General features: G+C 39.8%; 1 protein-coding gene across 1 annotated transcript in view; it reads left to right on the top strand.

Moving 5' to 3' along the window:
- The window catches only part of ppp1r13l (protein phosphatase 1, regulatory subunit 13 like), a 14,253-nt gene extending 613 nt beyond the window's left edge, over positions 1–13,640 (top strand). The window contains 14 exon segments of the mRNA XM_032545636.1: positions 3,054–3,137; positions 3,255–3,302; positions 3,305–3,375; positions 3,818–3,866; positions 3,869–4,429; positions 5,254–5,346; positions 5,464–5,552; positions 6,646–7,018; positions 7,438–7,901; positions 9,352–9,480; positions 11,025–11,158; positions 11,240–11,406; positions 12,659–12,852; positions 13,605–13,640. Of these exon segments, the coding sequence (XP_032401527.1) occupies positions 3,054–3,137; positions 3,255–3,302; positions 3,305–3,375; positions 3,818–3,866; positions 3,869–4,429; positions 5,254–5,346; positions 5,464–5,552; positions 6,646–7,018; positions 7,438–7,901; positions 9,352–9,480; positions 11,025–11,158; positions 11,240–11,406; positions 12,659–12,852; positions 13,605–13,640 (2,492 nt within the window).
- The last annotated feature ends 817 nt before the right edge of the window (positions 13,641–14,457 follow it).

Genomic DNA, 14,457 nt, shown 5'->3' with positions numbered 1-14,457 from the left:
ATGAAAAACTAACATGTTTTAACCAGAAATCCACCAGACACAGACACACAGCTGCAGTTCTGTTAAAATTTATGATTTTTGTTATTGAAAGAAACTGATTTGGAAACATTTTGTTTTGCCTGATTTTGTTATTTTTTGTTACTTATACTAATTATTGTCATTTTGGTCCTTAAAATACCAAAATTTCCACTTAACTTGATATTTGGGACGTCTGATGATGTAATTCTTAAATATTAAATTATTTAGGTTTTGATCAGTTACTCAGTACTTGAGTAGATTTGTTACCAAAAACTTTTTTTACTCTTGACTAATTTTTTCGACAAGATACTTTTACTTCAGTAAAAATGTGTTTAAGTAGTGCTACTCTTACTGTAGTACGATGTTTGTGTTCTCCATCCATGTGTGAACAAATGGTGTCACTGGCAGCCACTGAAGGATCCAAATTAAAATGGATATATGATTTAATGTAACTATTAAAATCTCTTTTAATATGAATGAACTATTGTGCCATTTTCTCCCCCTTCTTATAGAGCAAATTTGCCAATCACACTGTAAGGGAACCAGACCCGCCATTAGCTGCGTTTCCATTACAAATACGCACAAAACTTTGTCGGTATTCCAAGATGGCGGGAACATTCTTCAGAAATGTTTGTCCATTTTGACGTGACAGCCTCACAGTTCATTTATCAGCTGCTGGTTGAGATGCATCCCAGTCTGTTGGACCGAGATCTGTTCATGTTCAAGAAGCCGTTTTTAAATCATCTGAACTTTGTGATGTGTTGTTTCTGTGGAAGAAACCTTCAGTTGGTGCTCAGGTAGGCGATGGCATTTAAACAATACACTGTAAAAACAAAATCCTACAAAGTATTTTTGTTGTCCAGTTTCTGGTGCAAATATCTTAGTACACTTTAAATAAGACAAAACTAACTTATAAATACGTATTCAACATGACATGGGAGTTTGTTTTAAGTAAATAGTACTAATACTACTTCCATTGGCAGATTATTGGCAGATTATTTCATTTAGAACATGTTTCAGATTAAATAATCTACAGTGGAACTAGTACTTCTAAAAAAATTATTGAGTATTATTGACTTAAACAAGCTCCTATGTCTTGCTGAAAAGTTATGTGTAAGTTATCAGACTTGAAATAAGACAAAACTAAAACTTTTGCACTAGAAACTAGACCAGAAATACTTGACTGTTGTGTTTTTGCAGTGTGGTCTGTTGGTACTAAGGGGCTGAAAAAGTGCCAAGAAAACCACTACCAGTCTGAATCATTGATACAAGACAGGATGGACCCAAACTTCATGTTGTTTACACCAGATTCTGACCCAACTGTTTAAATTTACCACTTATTTTCCCAACCAACCGTTATCTGATTTCTGATGCCCCAGTTTTCTGTTTGCAGCAGAAAGAGGGAGAGTTCTGCTTATATCCTAGTTGGGTTATTTGTGGTACCATTGCCTGTTCTCTTACGTCAACAAGACTTTTTTTTCTTTATCTGAAGGTGTGTGTATGTGCATGACAATCCCACTAGATATGCAGGTCCTGAAATACTCCCATGATCCAGTCTGGCACTAAAAACAATCCAATGGATCCTTAAATATTCTTTACCATTCCGATGCTTACACTGCAAAAAAAACAACACAAAATCTTACCAGGTATTTTTGGTCTTGTTTCTACTGCAGTTATATTAGTACACTTTAAATAAGACGAAACTAGTTCACAAGTAACTTTTCAGCTAGAAATATCAGCTTGTTTTATGTGAATAATTCCTTAATATTAATAAAACAGTACTAGTTCCACATATAACGAAACATCATAGAACACAATTGTCGAGCTCCATTGTTACACATCAAAATGCTGATTAATGTTGAATTGACTTTTAATCAAAGCAACTCTAAACAGGTGGATTTCTCGTCTTGATTTAAAGGAAGTCGGTGTTTCGGCTGTTTTGCAGTTTTCTGGAAGTTTGTTCCAGATTTGTCGTGCATAGAAGCTGAATGCTGCTTCTCCCATGTTTGGTTCTGGGGATGCAGAGCAGAACCAGAACCAGAGACCTGAGAGGTCTGGAAGGTTGCTATGGCAACACTAGCAGATCTTTAAGCTGTTCAGTGATTTATAAACTAGCAACAGTATTTTAAAGTCTCTTCTCTGAGCTACAGGGAGCCAGTGGAGGGACTTTAGAACTGGGTGATGTGCTCTAACTTCCTGGTTTTAGTCAGAACTCCAGCAGCAGCCATTCTGGATCTGACTGATTTAAAAAAAAATTTTTTTAGGCAGATCTGTTGCAGGTAATCACATGTGACTAAGATGAACACAGGGATGAGTTTCTATAGATCTTGCTGATATATTAGTCCTCTAATCCTGGAAATGTTCTCCGGTGATAGAAGGCCGACTTTGTAACCGTCTTTATGTGACCCTGAATGTTCAGGTCAGAGTTCAGCCTGATCTCTAGTTCCAGCTGTAATAACTGAAAGCTGTTGCGTTGACTCTAGATCGATCCTCTTAGGTGCTTCCTTCATTCAACCTAAACACTTTTCTTTTATTTTCTTTTTCACACGGATCATTTAAGTAGCTAAGCATCAACAGGCTTCCTTCCTCCCAGTCTAGACAAACTCACATGCATGCTTCAGATTGCGTCGTCTGCAGCCATTTGTCATGCGTATGATGAGCTGCACGATGCACCTGTCCTGAAACTGCTAATGACACCGACCAATTATGCATGAGGTTCAGTCAGGACACCTGCGCCGCTGACTAAACTATGAGTCAGGGATGACAAACATACCAGTGAAACCAGCTGCCTCCGTGTTGTTGTGTCTTGTTTTTCACTTTTCAAACTACGAGGCCCTTCAGTTATTTTAGTGAAGTTGCAAGAGGTGACAGATTTGGGAGTGTAAGGCTGTGAAAGAAAAGGAAGGGCTGAACCCTGTAATTAGAAGATTCAGTGCCACCAACGTAAAAGTAACAGAAGGAAACTCGCAGATCAGAAGTTGCAAATTGTCGTTTTTGCAGGAAATTACCTTATTATCCCTTATTATGTGGCTAAATTTCGAGGTTTTGTTTTGCAGAAAGAGCGCCCTGCTGCCTCACAGCCATTGAAGCTCACAGACTTAGTTATGGGAACTTTCTGTGTAAGTTCCCACAAAACCCTTTAAATTCACATTTTTCACCCTTAAACTCAGTGTGTTGTAAACACGGCGGCGACATCCTGCACTAATTGCCTGTTTATTCATCTGGTTCACATTCAGTCCAGACCATCGACGGCGACCTGAACGCATCGCTTGCAGTCGCAGAAGAGTATCCAAGGAATTTAGCTCCCTGATGCAGGAGGCTTCCTCCACCGACCAAAACACTTCGTCTGACTTTAAGGTACGCGCCGTCAGCAAAACCCAGGAAAACAGAACGTTTCTGCAGTTCTGCTGGTACATGTTGTACTGAGAACGTCTTTCCTTCAAGGTTTTTCCATCAGAGAGGTGATTGTTTGCCTCTGGCTACTCTCTTCATACTTCCAGCTGAACTGGTTTGCAGTAAACAAAAGAAAATTACCTTATAAATGTTCCTCAACTTTGCAACCCAGTTTGAAAAAAACACATTTTAAATCAAGTAGCGATCAATAGAAATTTCACAGCGTGAAAATAAATTGATTTATTGCTTATTGCGACAGGCCTAATTGGTCTTTGAGGACAAACTTTAATTATCATGCCATTATCAATATAAATGAACAATATTATCATCTAGCGCAATAACATCTGGGACAGTTTATCGCCCAGAGAAACTGGCCTAATCAAATCTACCATTTCCTTTTCCTTAGACCAGTTCTTCCGTCTCCAGAGACAGACATCTTTCGTCTGGACCTTCCAGCCTCCCAGCTCCACGTATTCGTCGAGCAGCACCAATGGCAGCTCCAGCTCCAGCTCCAGCTCCAAACCGCTCTCTCCAAGCTCCACGTATTACACCAGTGACTCGGTCGTCTCCAGCAGCAGGAACGCTCCGTCACCCCCCGTCCACTCCAACAGCCCCCACTCCTCTCCTAAGATACACCGGGTGGTGCACAACACGCACCGGCGGACCGGATCAGACAGCTACATGTTTACGCCGCAGAGTCCCAAACAGCCGCCCCGCTCGCCCAGGCCCGACTCCCCGTCTTATTTTGAAAGGAGTCCACAAGGCCTGATTAGTCACAGGGAAAGAAGTCAACCCTCGAGCTGGACAGCCGGTTCTTTGGACCTGTCACCTCGCCCGGTTCCACAGCAGATGTCCCAAAACTTGCTGACTTCGTACGACAGCAACCAGAAGGGCCACAGGTCCCCTCAGCCAGATAAAGTCCCCTCCGCAGGGTTCCAGAGATCGTTCTCTCCTCTGTCTTTAAACTCTCAAACATCCAGCACCCTTCCTCGAAATTTTACCCAAGTCAGTCAAACTGGTAAGGAGACAAATTCTCTTTTTAAATGTTTCAGTTTACATCTTTGAATTTCTTTGCCATGTCACCTTTCAATTCAATTCAATTCAGTTTATTTACATATTGATCCCAAAGGGAAATGAAATAAATTAAATGTGCCACCAGTTTGGTTGTATTTCAGATATTTAAAACAAAAAACTAATGAATTACTATTGATATCAGCTGATATGATACCCTTATATCGTATGTTTCTCAGAAAGGCACTTCAAACATGTATTCCTATACATAGCTCTTATGTGATGTCACACTTCCAGGAACTTTGTAATTGACAGCCATCTTGGTAGGCAGTTGCTATGACTACATTAAACAAGCCACTAGTTTAGAACTAGTGCTTACCTCTTTCCCATCTAATTTACAAAACACTATAAGTACACTACAACTATCACTCCGTACACCTGTGTGTAATACTAGGATTTAAATCAGTGATATTACTGTAGTACTTGCTGCCAAACTAGCAAAATTAGCTTAGCTAAAGTAGCTTTTATCTGTACGGACATGTAGCCTATGTTTATGTTACCGCATGTTCTTACTCTGCCAGTCTTTTTAGTAGGTCTCGAAAGCTATGGTTCATCAATGTTATGCGCTGTGCTTGCCAACTAAGACGGTGCAGATCACTTCTAGTTCAGACTTGTGGGAACTATAAATGGATCTTGACAGTAGTATGCTTGATGAATTTCTTAAAGTAGATTAAAAAGTTTCTATCTAGGAAACCCAGCAGATTGTATCGAGTCATTGACTTGCATCATTCATCATTTCTGCATCATTGACTTTCATTTCTGTTTTCACAGAAGAGTCTGTGAAAAGACAAAAAGGTCCAGGCAAGTGGAACGAAACAGATCTGGATGTGTCCTACGAGAGGAAACCTCAACACACCTATGACAGTAGGATGATTTATTTTCCTCTTTTGTTGGATTTTTTATGTTTTACTCAGATTGTTCAGTCTCCCTCTGTGCCAATGTTGCCCCTGTCCTCTTTAACATGAAGTTTTTGTGCTGCAGCGACAGAATGGCGTCGATCACCTGCTCCGAACAGCAACTGGCGGGAATCCAACCTGGATAACCCTGCTCCAGCCTTAAACCCTAAAAAGGTGAGCGGTTATAACTGAAATGTTCTGAAACTTGTTGAACACTTGTTTTCTAGGGCTTTAACCTTTTTAACTCTCCTGCAGTCTTGAGAGAGGAGATTTTTACTTTGTGGAGGGTCACACTAACCCATGTGCGCCTTATGAGAGTTTTTTTTTTGTGTGTGTGGTTACGGGAACTGACAGTCTGACAGGACAGGACATTTGTGTGCTATATGGACTATAGCATACGACATTGCATGGTAGATGCAACCAAAACAAACATGCAAGGCTAGCACTAAACCAGGAAAAATGACTAGTAGTCTTTTGCTAAAGACAGAAGAGAAATCTTACAACCACTAAATCTGACGCTACTCCCAATTTGGTTTCCATTTCGTGCAGAAGGAAGCTGCACTCGGTGTCTTCTTCAGAGGTTTTTGTGTTGTTTCCTTCAGAGGTTCTGGATACAGCACCACCACAGGCGAGGAGGGGAACAGGTTCCCAAAACAGTTCATTTTGGATCATTTGACATAAACTGTATTTCCATTACATACATGTGCTTACAACTTTGTCAGTATTCTGCTAATGTTGAAAAAAACACAATTTTGCAATTGTGTTTTAATTACCTAAGAAATGCAATTAAAATCACAGATGAATACGTTTGTTCATGCAATAAGTCATTAAAAAAACATGTTGCATCGTCATCCTACTACGGCAGTAGCAACATCCGGTCGTTGACCACATGACTCAATGGAAAAAAGGGTTTCTGTTGCAGTTTTGCGAAATGAACTTAATTTGATGCAGACGAAAAACCATCTAATCCTACCGCAAAAACGTTTTGGAAATTGGAGTGTTTCCATTAAGCAAATTTATTTTTGTAATTCCAATTTACGCAATTTTATGATACAGTGCACTGTGAAAGAGAACTGCAGCAGCTGAAAATGTAACAAATTTTGCAATTTTGGTCACCAGTAGAACCGGATCTAACAGATTGTAAGGGATGAAAACATCCTTAGTGGTAATTTTACAACATTCCAAGCTCCAACTTATTTTTGCTTCTGTAGCAGTTTTCAAACATTTCATTGTAACAAGTATTTTTCTTTGTTTATTTTCTTCTCAGGATCCTCGCTCAGTTCCCCACCAGGGTTCCTACAGCTCTTTGCCCCGCGGAGCTCGTATAGCTGTTCCACCAGATGCCTCGTCCTCAGGACACTCCCCTTATGGCCCTCAGCCAATCGTCTCCCGTGTCAACATGCCTCCCTTATCTTCCTTGCCTCGCCAAAGTAGGCGCATACCAATCTCTGTCATCCTGCGCCTGCAAAATCCCCACTATGGACAAATGTCGGCCCTCCAAAATCAGCCAATGGAAGGACAAGGAGACTTTGCACATTACCGCATGCCTGAAGTGGCTCCGAGGAAGTTCTTTCAGTCCCCTGCCTATCCCTCACAGCCTTATCCACCTGAGCTGAGACAACCTGCTGTTTATAGTGACGGTAAAACACCTCTATATGTTGTTTCAGCCCAAGGCCTTTCCTGTGGGTCTCCCTAATATCTCAGTTTTAGAGCTCCTTATTGGTGCGGATTGGAAGTGGAGGCAGCTGGCCAGTGTCTCCAGAAGAACTTAAGATCCAGCTTAAGATGTACCACTGACTCTCACTCGATCTCTCTCTTTTTGTCACTCTCTCCCCTTTTTCCTCTCCTTGTCTTCTCTTATCCAACAGCCATGATTTTTGTTGATTAAATCAAATTTTAAGTCATTCCATGCATTGCTTCCCTTTATTTGTTATGGTTCTAGTGCCAGGCCATAACAAATTGGGGGCTCGTCCAGGATTTGAACTCGGGACCTCCTGCACTGTATGAATTTTGCATTTGCCTTGTCTTTGTGCTATAAATGTGGTTTCTGTGTTTCCAGCACTACATGCAGAGGATGTAGATGCAGAGATACAGCGCCTGGATATTCTCCACAATCCGCCAGCTTTGGAGACTCCTGCCGTGCCAAGGGCTGGTGGAGAGGTCGAACAGGTTGTGACCCCAGCTCCCCGACCCCTCAGCCCCACCAGGTTGCAACCAGTGGTGGCCCCGGAGGTCCAGAACCCTGAAATCCCGGATCGGGAGGAGCTGCTCCGCATCAGGGCTGAAATCCCCCGGGCGCTGAAGAGACGTGGCTCTGTGGACGTTTCTCGGTCCCCGAAGAAAACCTCGCAATACCAGCCAAACCAGTATAAAAACATCATCCACAAGCTATTTCATAGGAAAGAAAACCGCAACAAGGGGGAGAAAGGTAGCGACAGCTCCTCTGATGGGGAGGAACCCGCCATGCCTCCCAATCCTCCACCCACAACCCGGACGCCTCCAGTCATTCCACAGGATGAAAAAGTAAGTACCTGGTGTTGTTTTTGGCACAGTTTAATTCCAGCTCATTAATCACATTTCTATATCAAACAATGATAACAGAAGTGAATACACAACAGTTTTGGGGAAAAAAAGCTATCCACACAAACCCAGCCTCATGTGAAAAAGTAATTGTCCTCCAAACCTAATAACTGTTTATGCTTTCCCTGTTGCAACAACTGCTGTTTGGGATTTTTGAAAGAACTGGCAATCAATCTTTTACCGACCTATGAAGGAAATCCTAGCCCTCTCTTTGTGCAGTTGTTTTAATTCAGCAATCTTGGGCAGTCTTCAAGTCTGAACTGTTTAACGTGACAATGCATCATCTCATACGGATTTAAGTCTTTGGTTAGGCCACTCCAAAACCAAACCATTTTGTTTGTGGGCTTTGTTGAGTAGAAGTGGACTTACTAATGAGCTTCGGATCATTGACATGATTCAGAATGAACGCAAGAGTCCTTCACACCTGGACCATCAAACTATAAACTACATTTGAACACTATGGAGAGCAGATCGTCTAAAAATGTCAGCTGTTTTTGTAGTGGGTGAAGACTGTTTGCACATTTCCGTTTCCTCAAATTCTCTTTTTTTTCCCAAGACAAAAAGCAAATGGCATGTACAACAAACGAACAAATGAGGTGGAGAGAATACAATATTTGAGCAAACAACCAGGGATAATTAAACAAAAGCAAAAACAGACATGAATTGTTTTGAGTCTCCTCATGTTCTCCACCTGTGACGCAGTGCAGCAAATGACATTTATTCTGTACCCAGAATGCATTGGTGTAGAACTACAGGCTGTATTAAACTGTTTAAAAGCTACTGATGTATTTTGCCATCTGACCGTCAATTAGCCAAAGCTAGCAACAGAGTTGGCAATACTCAACAACTATAAAACTGAAACAATGAGTGAAAGGTCCTGAAGCGTACTGGTATTCTGCGTTTTAGCACATTATGGCATAGAGGCTATTAACACGGTTGAATTAAATGCTTTAGCATTAGCTTCTGCTAAATACCATGTTGTTTATAACTTTTTAGCATTTGTGGAGCTACAGTAAAGTTTATGATTAGTGCTGTAGAGTTAGTGCAACTAAAGTTTTAGTTAGCGGTGCTCACCACTAGCTAAGTTAGCTATTGTAGCAGTGTTTCTTGATCCATAGTAATCACTTTGTAACCTTTTGTCCAGACTGATGTGAATTATTTTGTTCCTCATCTGTTCTTTATTTTATGTAGATCAAACCGGTTCTTTTAGATTATTTCTTAATATCTTAGGATAGCTCTTTTCCCCTTCATAAATAAAATTATAATTTCAAAACTGTTTGGATTTTACTTATTATTTAAAATGTCTTAATCTGAAGAGCAAAAAAGGGAAGAAATATGTAGAGGTAAATACTTTTTCATGGTAGTTTCAATGTAAATTTGTTGCTCTTTTCAGTACAACTCCATCCTGAGGAAGCCGGGTCGCAAGAAATCTGGAAGGCGAGCTAGACTTAGCCCACTGGTTCTGCTGCTGGATGGAGCGTTGATGGGAGAAATGGACACAGTGATGCGAGGCGTGAAGGAGGTATTTCTACCCAAAACTCTTCAACGGGCACAGTTTTAGCTTCACCTGGTTCAAGTTCTGTAAGCACCTTCTGCTGTCCAATTATTAAATCAGTTAATCCAGAAAGTAGTGAACAGATTAGCCTTACACTGCACTGATGCTAAGTCAAGCAGAAAGATAATTGGTACTTATATGAAGACTGCACTTACTTACAACTGCAGTCTGGAATTCATAATTATCCTAACAGGCTTTTTTTTTTTTAGACGGTAGGAGGAAACGCTGGTTGAAAACAACCAGACCACAAATGCACAAATGGAGCACGCAATCTCCACAGAGACGAGCCCTGACTGGTCTCTGCAGCGTTGCCCTACATTCAAAATAATTTGCATTTGAATCCAAATTATTGCCCCACAATCAAATCAACTCAGAAAGGTCAGCAGATCATTAGGCGCACCTGAAAACACCCGCTTCTCATATAAAAAAATAAAACAAAGTGCTTTATCATTGTAGTGGCATCACTGCATCTCACACTAACAATTAACAATTGTTTAACTGTTAACAATTAAACAACTGTCGCCAGGGTGTCTCAAGACTCAGGCGACAGGGTGTGGTGCTAAATGAGGTAAAGCAGAATTTGGCTCTGGATTTGGGACTCGAAGAAACTTACAGCATTTGAATTGTGTTGTTCCCCCAATACGACTATTGGGGTTGAAACAAATAATTGGATTAATTGTCAACTAATTTAGCAATCGATTAGAGAGACTCAAAAAGGGGGCCATTTGATGAAAGAACAGACTCAAAGCAGTAGCTAAGACAAAACTATACAAAAAACTTTAATATTTCAGATAAGAAAGTTCTTTATAAATGTGCTACCCCCAGAACTCCTCAGGTGGCATAGATTCACCTGGTTAGAGTTCAGTAAAAATATTAATAATATAAAAAATCTAATGACATTTTTTGCTGTTCAATTATTTATTAGTTAATAAAAAAAAATAGTCTAATGCACTCAAAACGTATTTAAAACGGAAATATAAGAGAAAAATAGATTACTTGCTAATGAACTCTTTGTAATGCTACAGTCAAACGTCTTTGTTACTGAAAAACAGCAACACATTCCTAAGTCTCTTCCAAATACATAAATACTTACAAATATGACATTTTTCCAAGGTACGAGTGTGCACGTGCCTTTTACTTTCCTCCAACTGCCTAAATTCTTGTTGACATGGTTACAGGAGAAATATAGGTCAAAGATAGTTTGCTGCCAAGAGTGCTCACTCGGTCATGTTTCTGAAAATACAATATGACAAAGATCGTTTGAAATACAAATGTTACACTCTGATCAAATTTCAAACCCCCCAAACTCATACCCATTCTTAGCATGAATTTAGTCAAGCAAATAGCTAACCATGAGCTTAATTACAAGCTTACTGATGTAACTTATTTCCACTATAAACTAATTTACAGTGTTTGACTGAATGGCAACATCTTCTAAATGCAAAAAGTCGTGCGAGGATAAAGTTGGGTCCAGCAAGTGAATGGAACATTATGTTGAATCTCTTCTACAGATGAGTGACCCCAGCCAATCAAATGATGAGGGCATCACCGGTTTGCACAATGCCATCTGCGGCGGACATCGCGAAGTCACTGACTTCCTGGTCCGCATTGGAGCGAATGTCAGCGCCCCAGACAGCCATGGCTGGTAAATACTTTCCTCCTCCCCTCTTTGTTTCTCATGCTATCTGCACATCTGAACATTGCTGGTATGTCTTCCGACTCGCAGGACTCCGCTACATTGCGCTGCCTCCTGTAACGACCGTGAAATGTGCGAGTATTTGGTGAGGAACGGAGCTGCCGTCATGGCCTTCACTCACAGAGACGGAGCCACCGCCTCCCAGAAGTGTGATCCTTACCTTGTTGGGTTCGAGGAGTGCGAGAGCTATCTAAGAGGTGAGACAAATACACACACACACTCTTTACAACGGCTCAAAGGCCGTGTCAAAACTCTGAAATGTCGACATTAAACACATTTAAGGTCATATTTCCAATCTAATGGAGATATGGCACAGCAATGAAACTTCCTTGCCACATTGTAATGACAAACTTCAACATGTTTGACTGGAATTTTATGTGAGGTACCAACACAAAGTAGTGCATAATTGGGAAGTGAAACCAGAGAAACCATATAAACCCCCAAATTAACTTTCTTTTGCAGATAAACTGTCAAATTTTCTTTAAGACAGTAATATCACTATGAAGTGACAGTAATATATTGGTACACATAATCTGTGAAAAACAAACTCCTTTGCCTTCTTTCAATGGATTTGTGGTCCTCAAAAAAACGTGTTTCTCTGAACTCAGGTTGCCAGTTTCCTAGCAACCCCAGTGGAGTTCTGCCTGTTACCTAGCAACCCAAGCCGAGCTTAAGCACATTTGGTCAGATGCTTTTACTGCTCTGTACAATGGCTGCTGGAAAAGACAAATGTTGTTTTGTTGAATTACCATCTGGAAACCACTTCTTACATTCTTAGCAGTGTTTTTTATTAAATAAAGTAAAAATAAATAAACTTTATTTGACCTTACTAAATAAAGTTAACAAAGAATAAAAATAAATTGGGTTAATTGAAAGTAAGTACTTGCTTTCAATTAAGTACATTCTTAACTCACTTACTTAGTTACTTACTTGAGAGAAAGTAATTACTTACTTACTTTCAGTTAAGCCAATTTATTTTCAGGAATCCAATTTGCAAAGTTATATGATTAATGGAAACAAATCTCTTGTTGGTTGTGTAGGAGGCTCCACTTCTGTTTTTCAAAGATGTACGGTTGCATGACTGTGCATCTATTTGTAGCCATTTTAAGGTGCGAGTGTAAACATTGAGTCAGTGGGCATGGCCAGCATCAGCTTATCTGGATTTAAAGTGACAAAGGCCCTAAAATGGCTTAATCTGAAGGAAGCTCAAAATAGACATACTGGAGCAGAATAAAATCTCATAATCTAAAAATAATTTTTGTGCAAAACAAATGTAATGAACATGTTTTGTTTAGCCCATTGACCTATCCTAACCTGTTCAAGAAAGCTTAATAGGTCACATTTAAACTAATAATGAAGAGAAAAACATCTGAATACTATTACAGACTATAACTTTTTTTTTTTTCATGGTTGTATTTTTACGTCTCCTTTTTTGCTTTGTCATGCTAGCTAAGGAGGAGTCCATGGGGGTGGACAACAACGGAGTGCTGTACGCTCTGTGGAGCTACCAGGCTCAGACACCTGATGAGCTGAGCTTCAAGGAGGGAGACATGGTCACCATCCTGCAGAAAACGGACGGCTCCGACTGGTGGTGGGCCTCGCTCTGTGGCAGGGAGGGCTTTGTCCCAAACAACTTTTTTGGGGTAAGTTGAAAATCATTTTAAAAAAAAAATTTTTCCCATCTTTTTTTATCATTTTATTATGTAGTTGTTTTTTTTCCACACATGAACTATTGAACAAGACAACTTCTGGAAATTTACCATTTCTTAGCTTCATGAAATGGTAAATGTATTTATTTACATGCCTGTGTGATCTGGAGATGGACTAAAATACGCAGAATATTAAGTACGAGAGCAGAGCCTATTTGGAGACGTTCATGTTGCTTTTATATAAGCAAAAACCAACAGATAGCTCAAGAAAAATATCATTAATAAGGGGTGAGTGATATGGATTTTATCACAATATTTTGTGATACTACTGTGATAATGATCAAAGTGACAAAAAGAGCAGTTTTTTTGGTGAGAGGTAAATGTGCGGTTGTGTATGGCACCGCAATGTTAACCCCACAAACACAAATACTGCTCTTGAAAGACATTCCCATTTGTAATGTATGTTTTTAGGACAACAATCACGTAAAAAAAAAGTATGATTTGTATTAGTAAAACGCACACCTTTGTTGAACAAACACAAGCCTGAGAAAAAAAAAAGTTTTAAGAGTGTTTTAGACATTAATTGGAATTTATGACAACAATAAATTAAAATCTTATAAAAATGTTACAAAATTGATCCTGATAATATATGAAGTGCCTGATTGATTTAGTGAAATCTTGAACTGTAATCATTGTTTTGATTTTAATGCAGAAGTAAAACAAAGGTTTTCCCTTTTTTCTTGCAGCTTTTCCCAAAGGTTCGTCCAAAATCTCTCTGCTAAGGGATCTTCTGGACATGTATGGTGGCGAATCTGCTGCACCACGCCACAATGTTATTTTACTCAAATGTGAGAAAACTGCATTTCTGCAAGACATGGAACTTCTTCTGATGTTCTCGAAGGACACACGGAAAATGTTCGAAGAGGATACGTTGTTATTCATGCATGCCGTCTGGAGAAAATGTTTAATCTCTGCATTCAAGGTGACCACTCTGTCCAACTTTACGAAGGTTACAGAGCTGTCATCCTCCGAGTCGATCTGCTTTAGTCAGACTTCTGACTCACGTCCTGGTTAAAGATCAAACTGAGGCTGTTGGTGTTCAGTCCACTCATCGGTTAGGTCAGCGTAGGTGTCAAGAAACCCACAATAAGTCGGTTTAGACATGGTTCCAGTTTACACCCAAGATGCATCACCAAGTCAAAGAATGGAGTATGATGTTGAAGTTTGAAGTTTCCACATTATCCAGCTGTATATGTCATTTTTAGTAGTTTTGGCATTGGTCAAATATTAGATTAGAGCTACTTTGTGGATTTTTATGACCACATTCATGATAACACTGAATGAATGAGATGTGACTTTACATAGTATTATTAGAACTGATGAGTATTTGCTTAAGTCATTGCACAATGTTCTTTTGGTTGTTTTCATGTTGCCTTTAAATATGAATCATGTTGGGAAGGGACTGAGTTTACTATGAGTAAAGTGAAAGATTTTCTGATGCATGAGGGGATGCATGTGTGTGTTGGGTGTAATGTTTTTTTTTTTCTTTCTGTGCGCTGTTTTGCCTGTGAAATTTTACTCAAAGTGGAATAACATAAC

Source organism: Xiphophorus hellerii, chromosome 18, assembly GCF_003331165.1.
Source record: "Xiphophorus hellerii strain 12219 chromosome 18, Xiphophorus_hellerii-4.1, whole genome shotgun sequence".
In the NCBI taxonomy this organism is placed as follows: domain Eukaryota; kingdom Metazoa; phylum Chordata; class Actinopteri; order Cyprinodontiformes; family Poeciliidae; genus Xiphophorus; species Xiphophorus hellerii.
The sequence above is the reverse complement of the archived record's forward strand: the minus strand, read 5'-3'. Positions and strand labels throughout refer to the sequence as shown.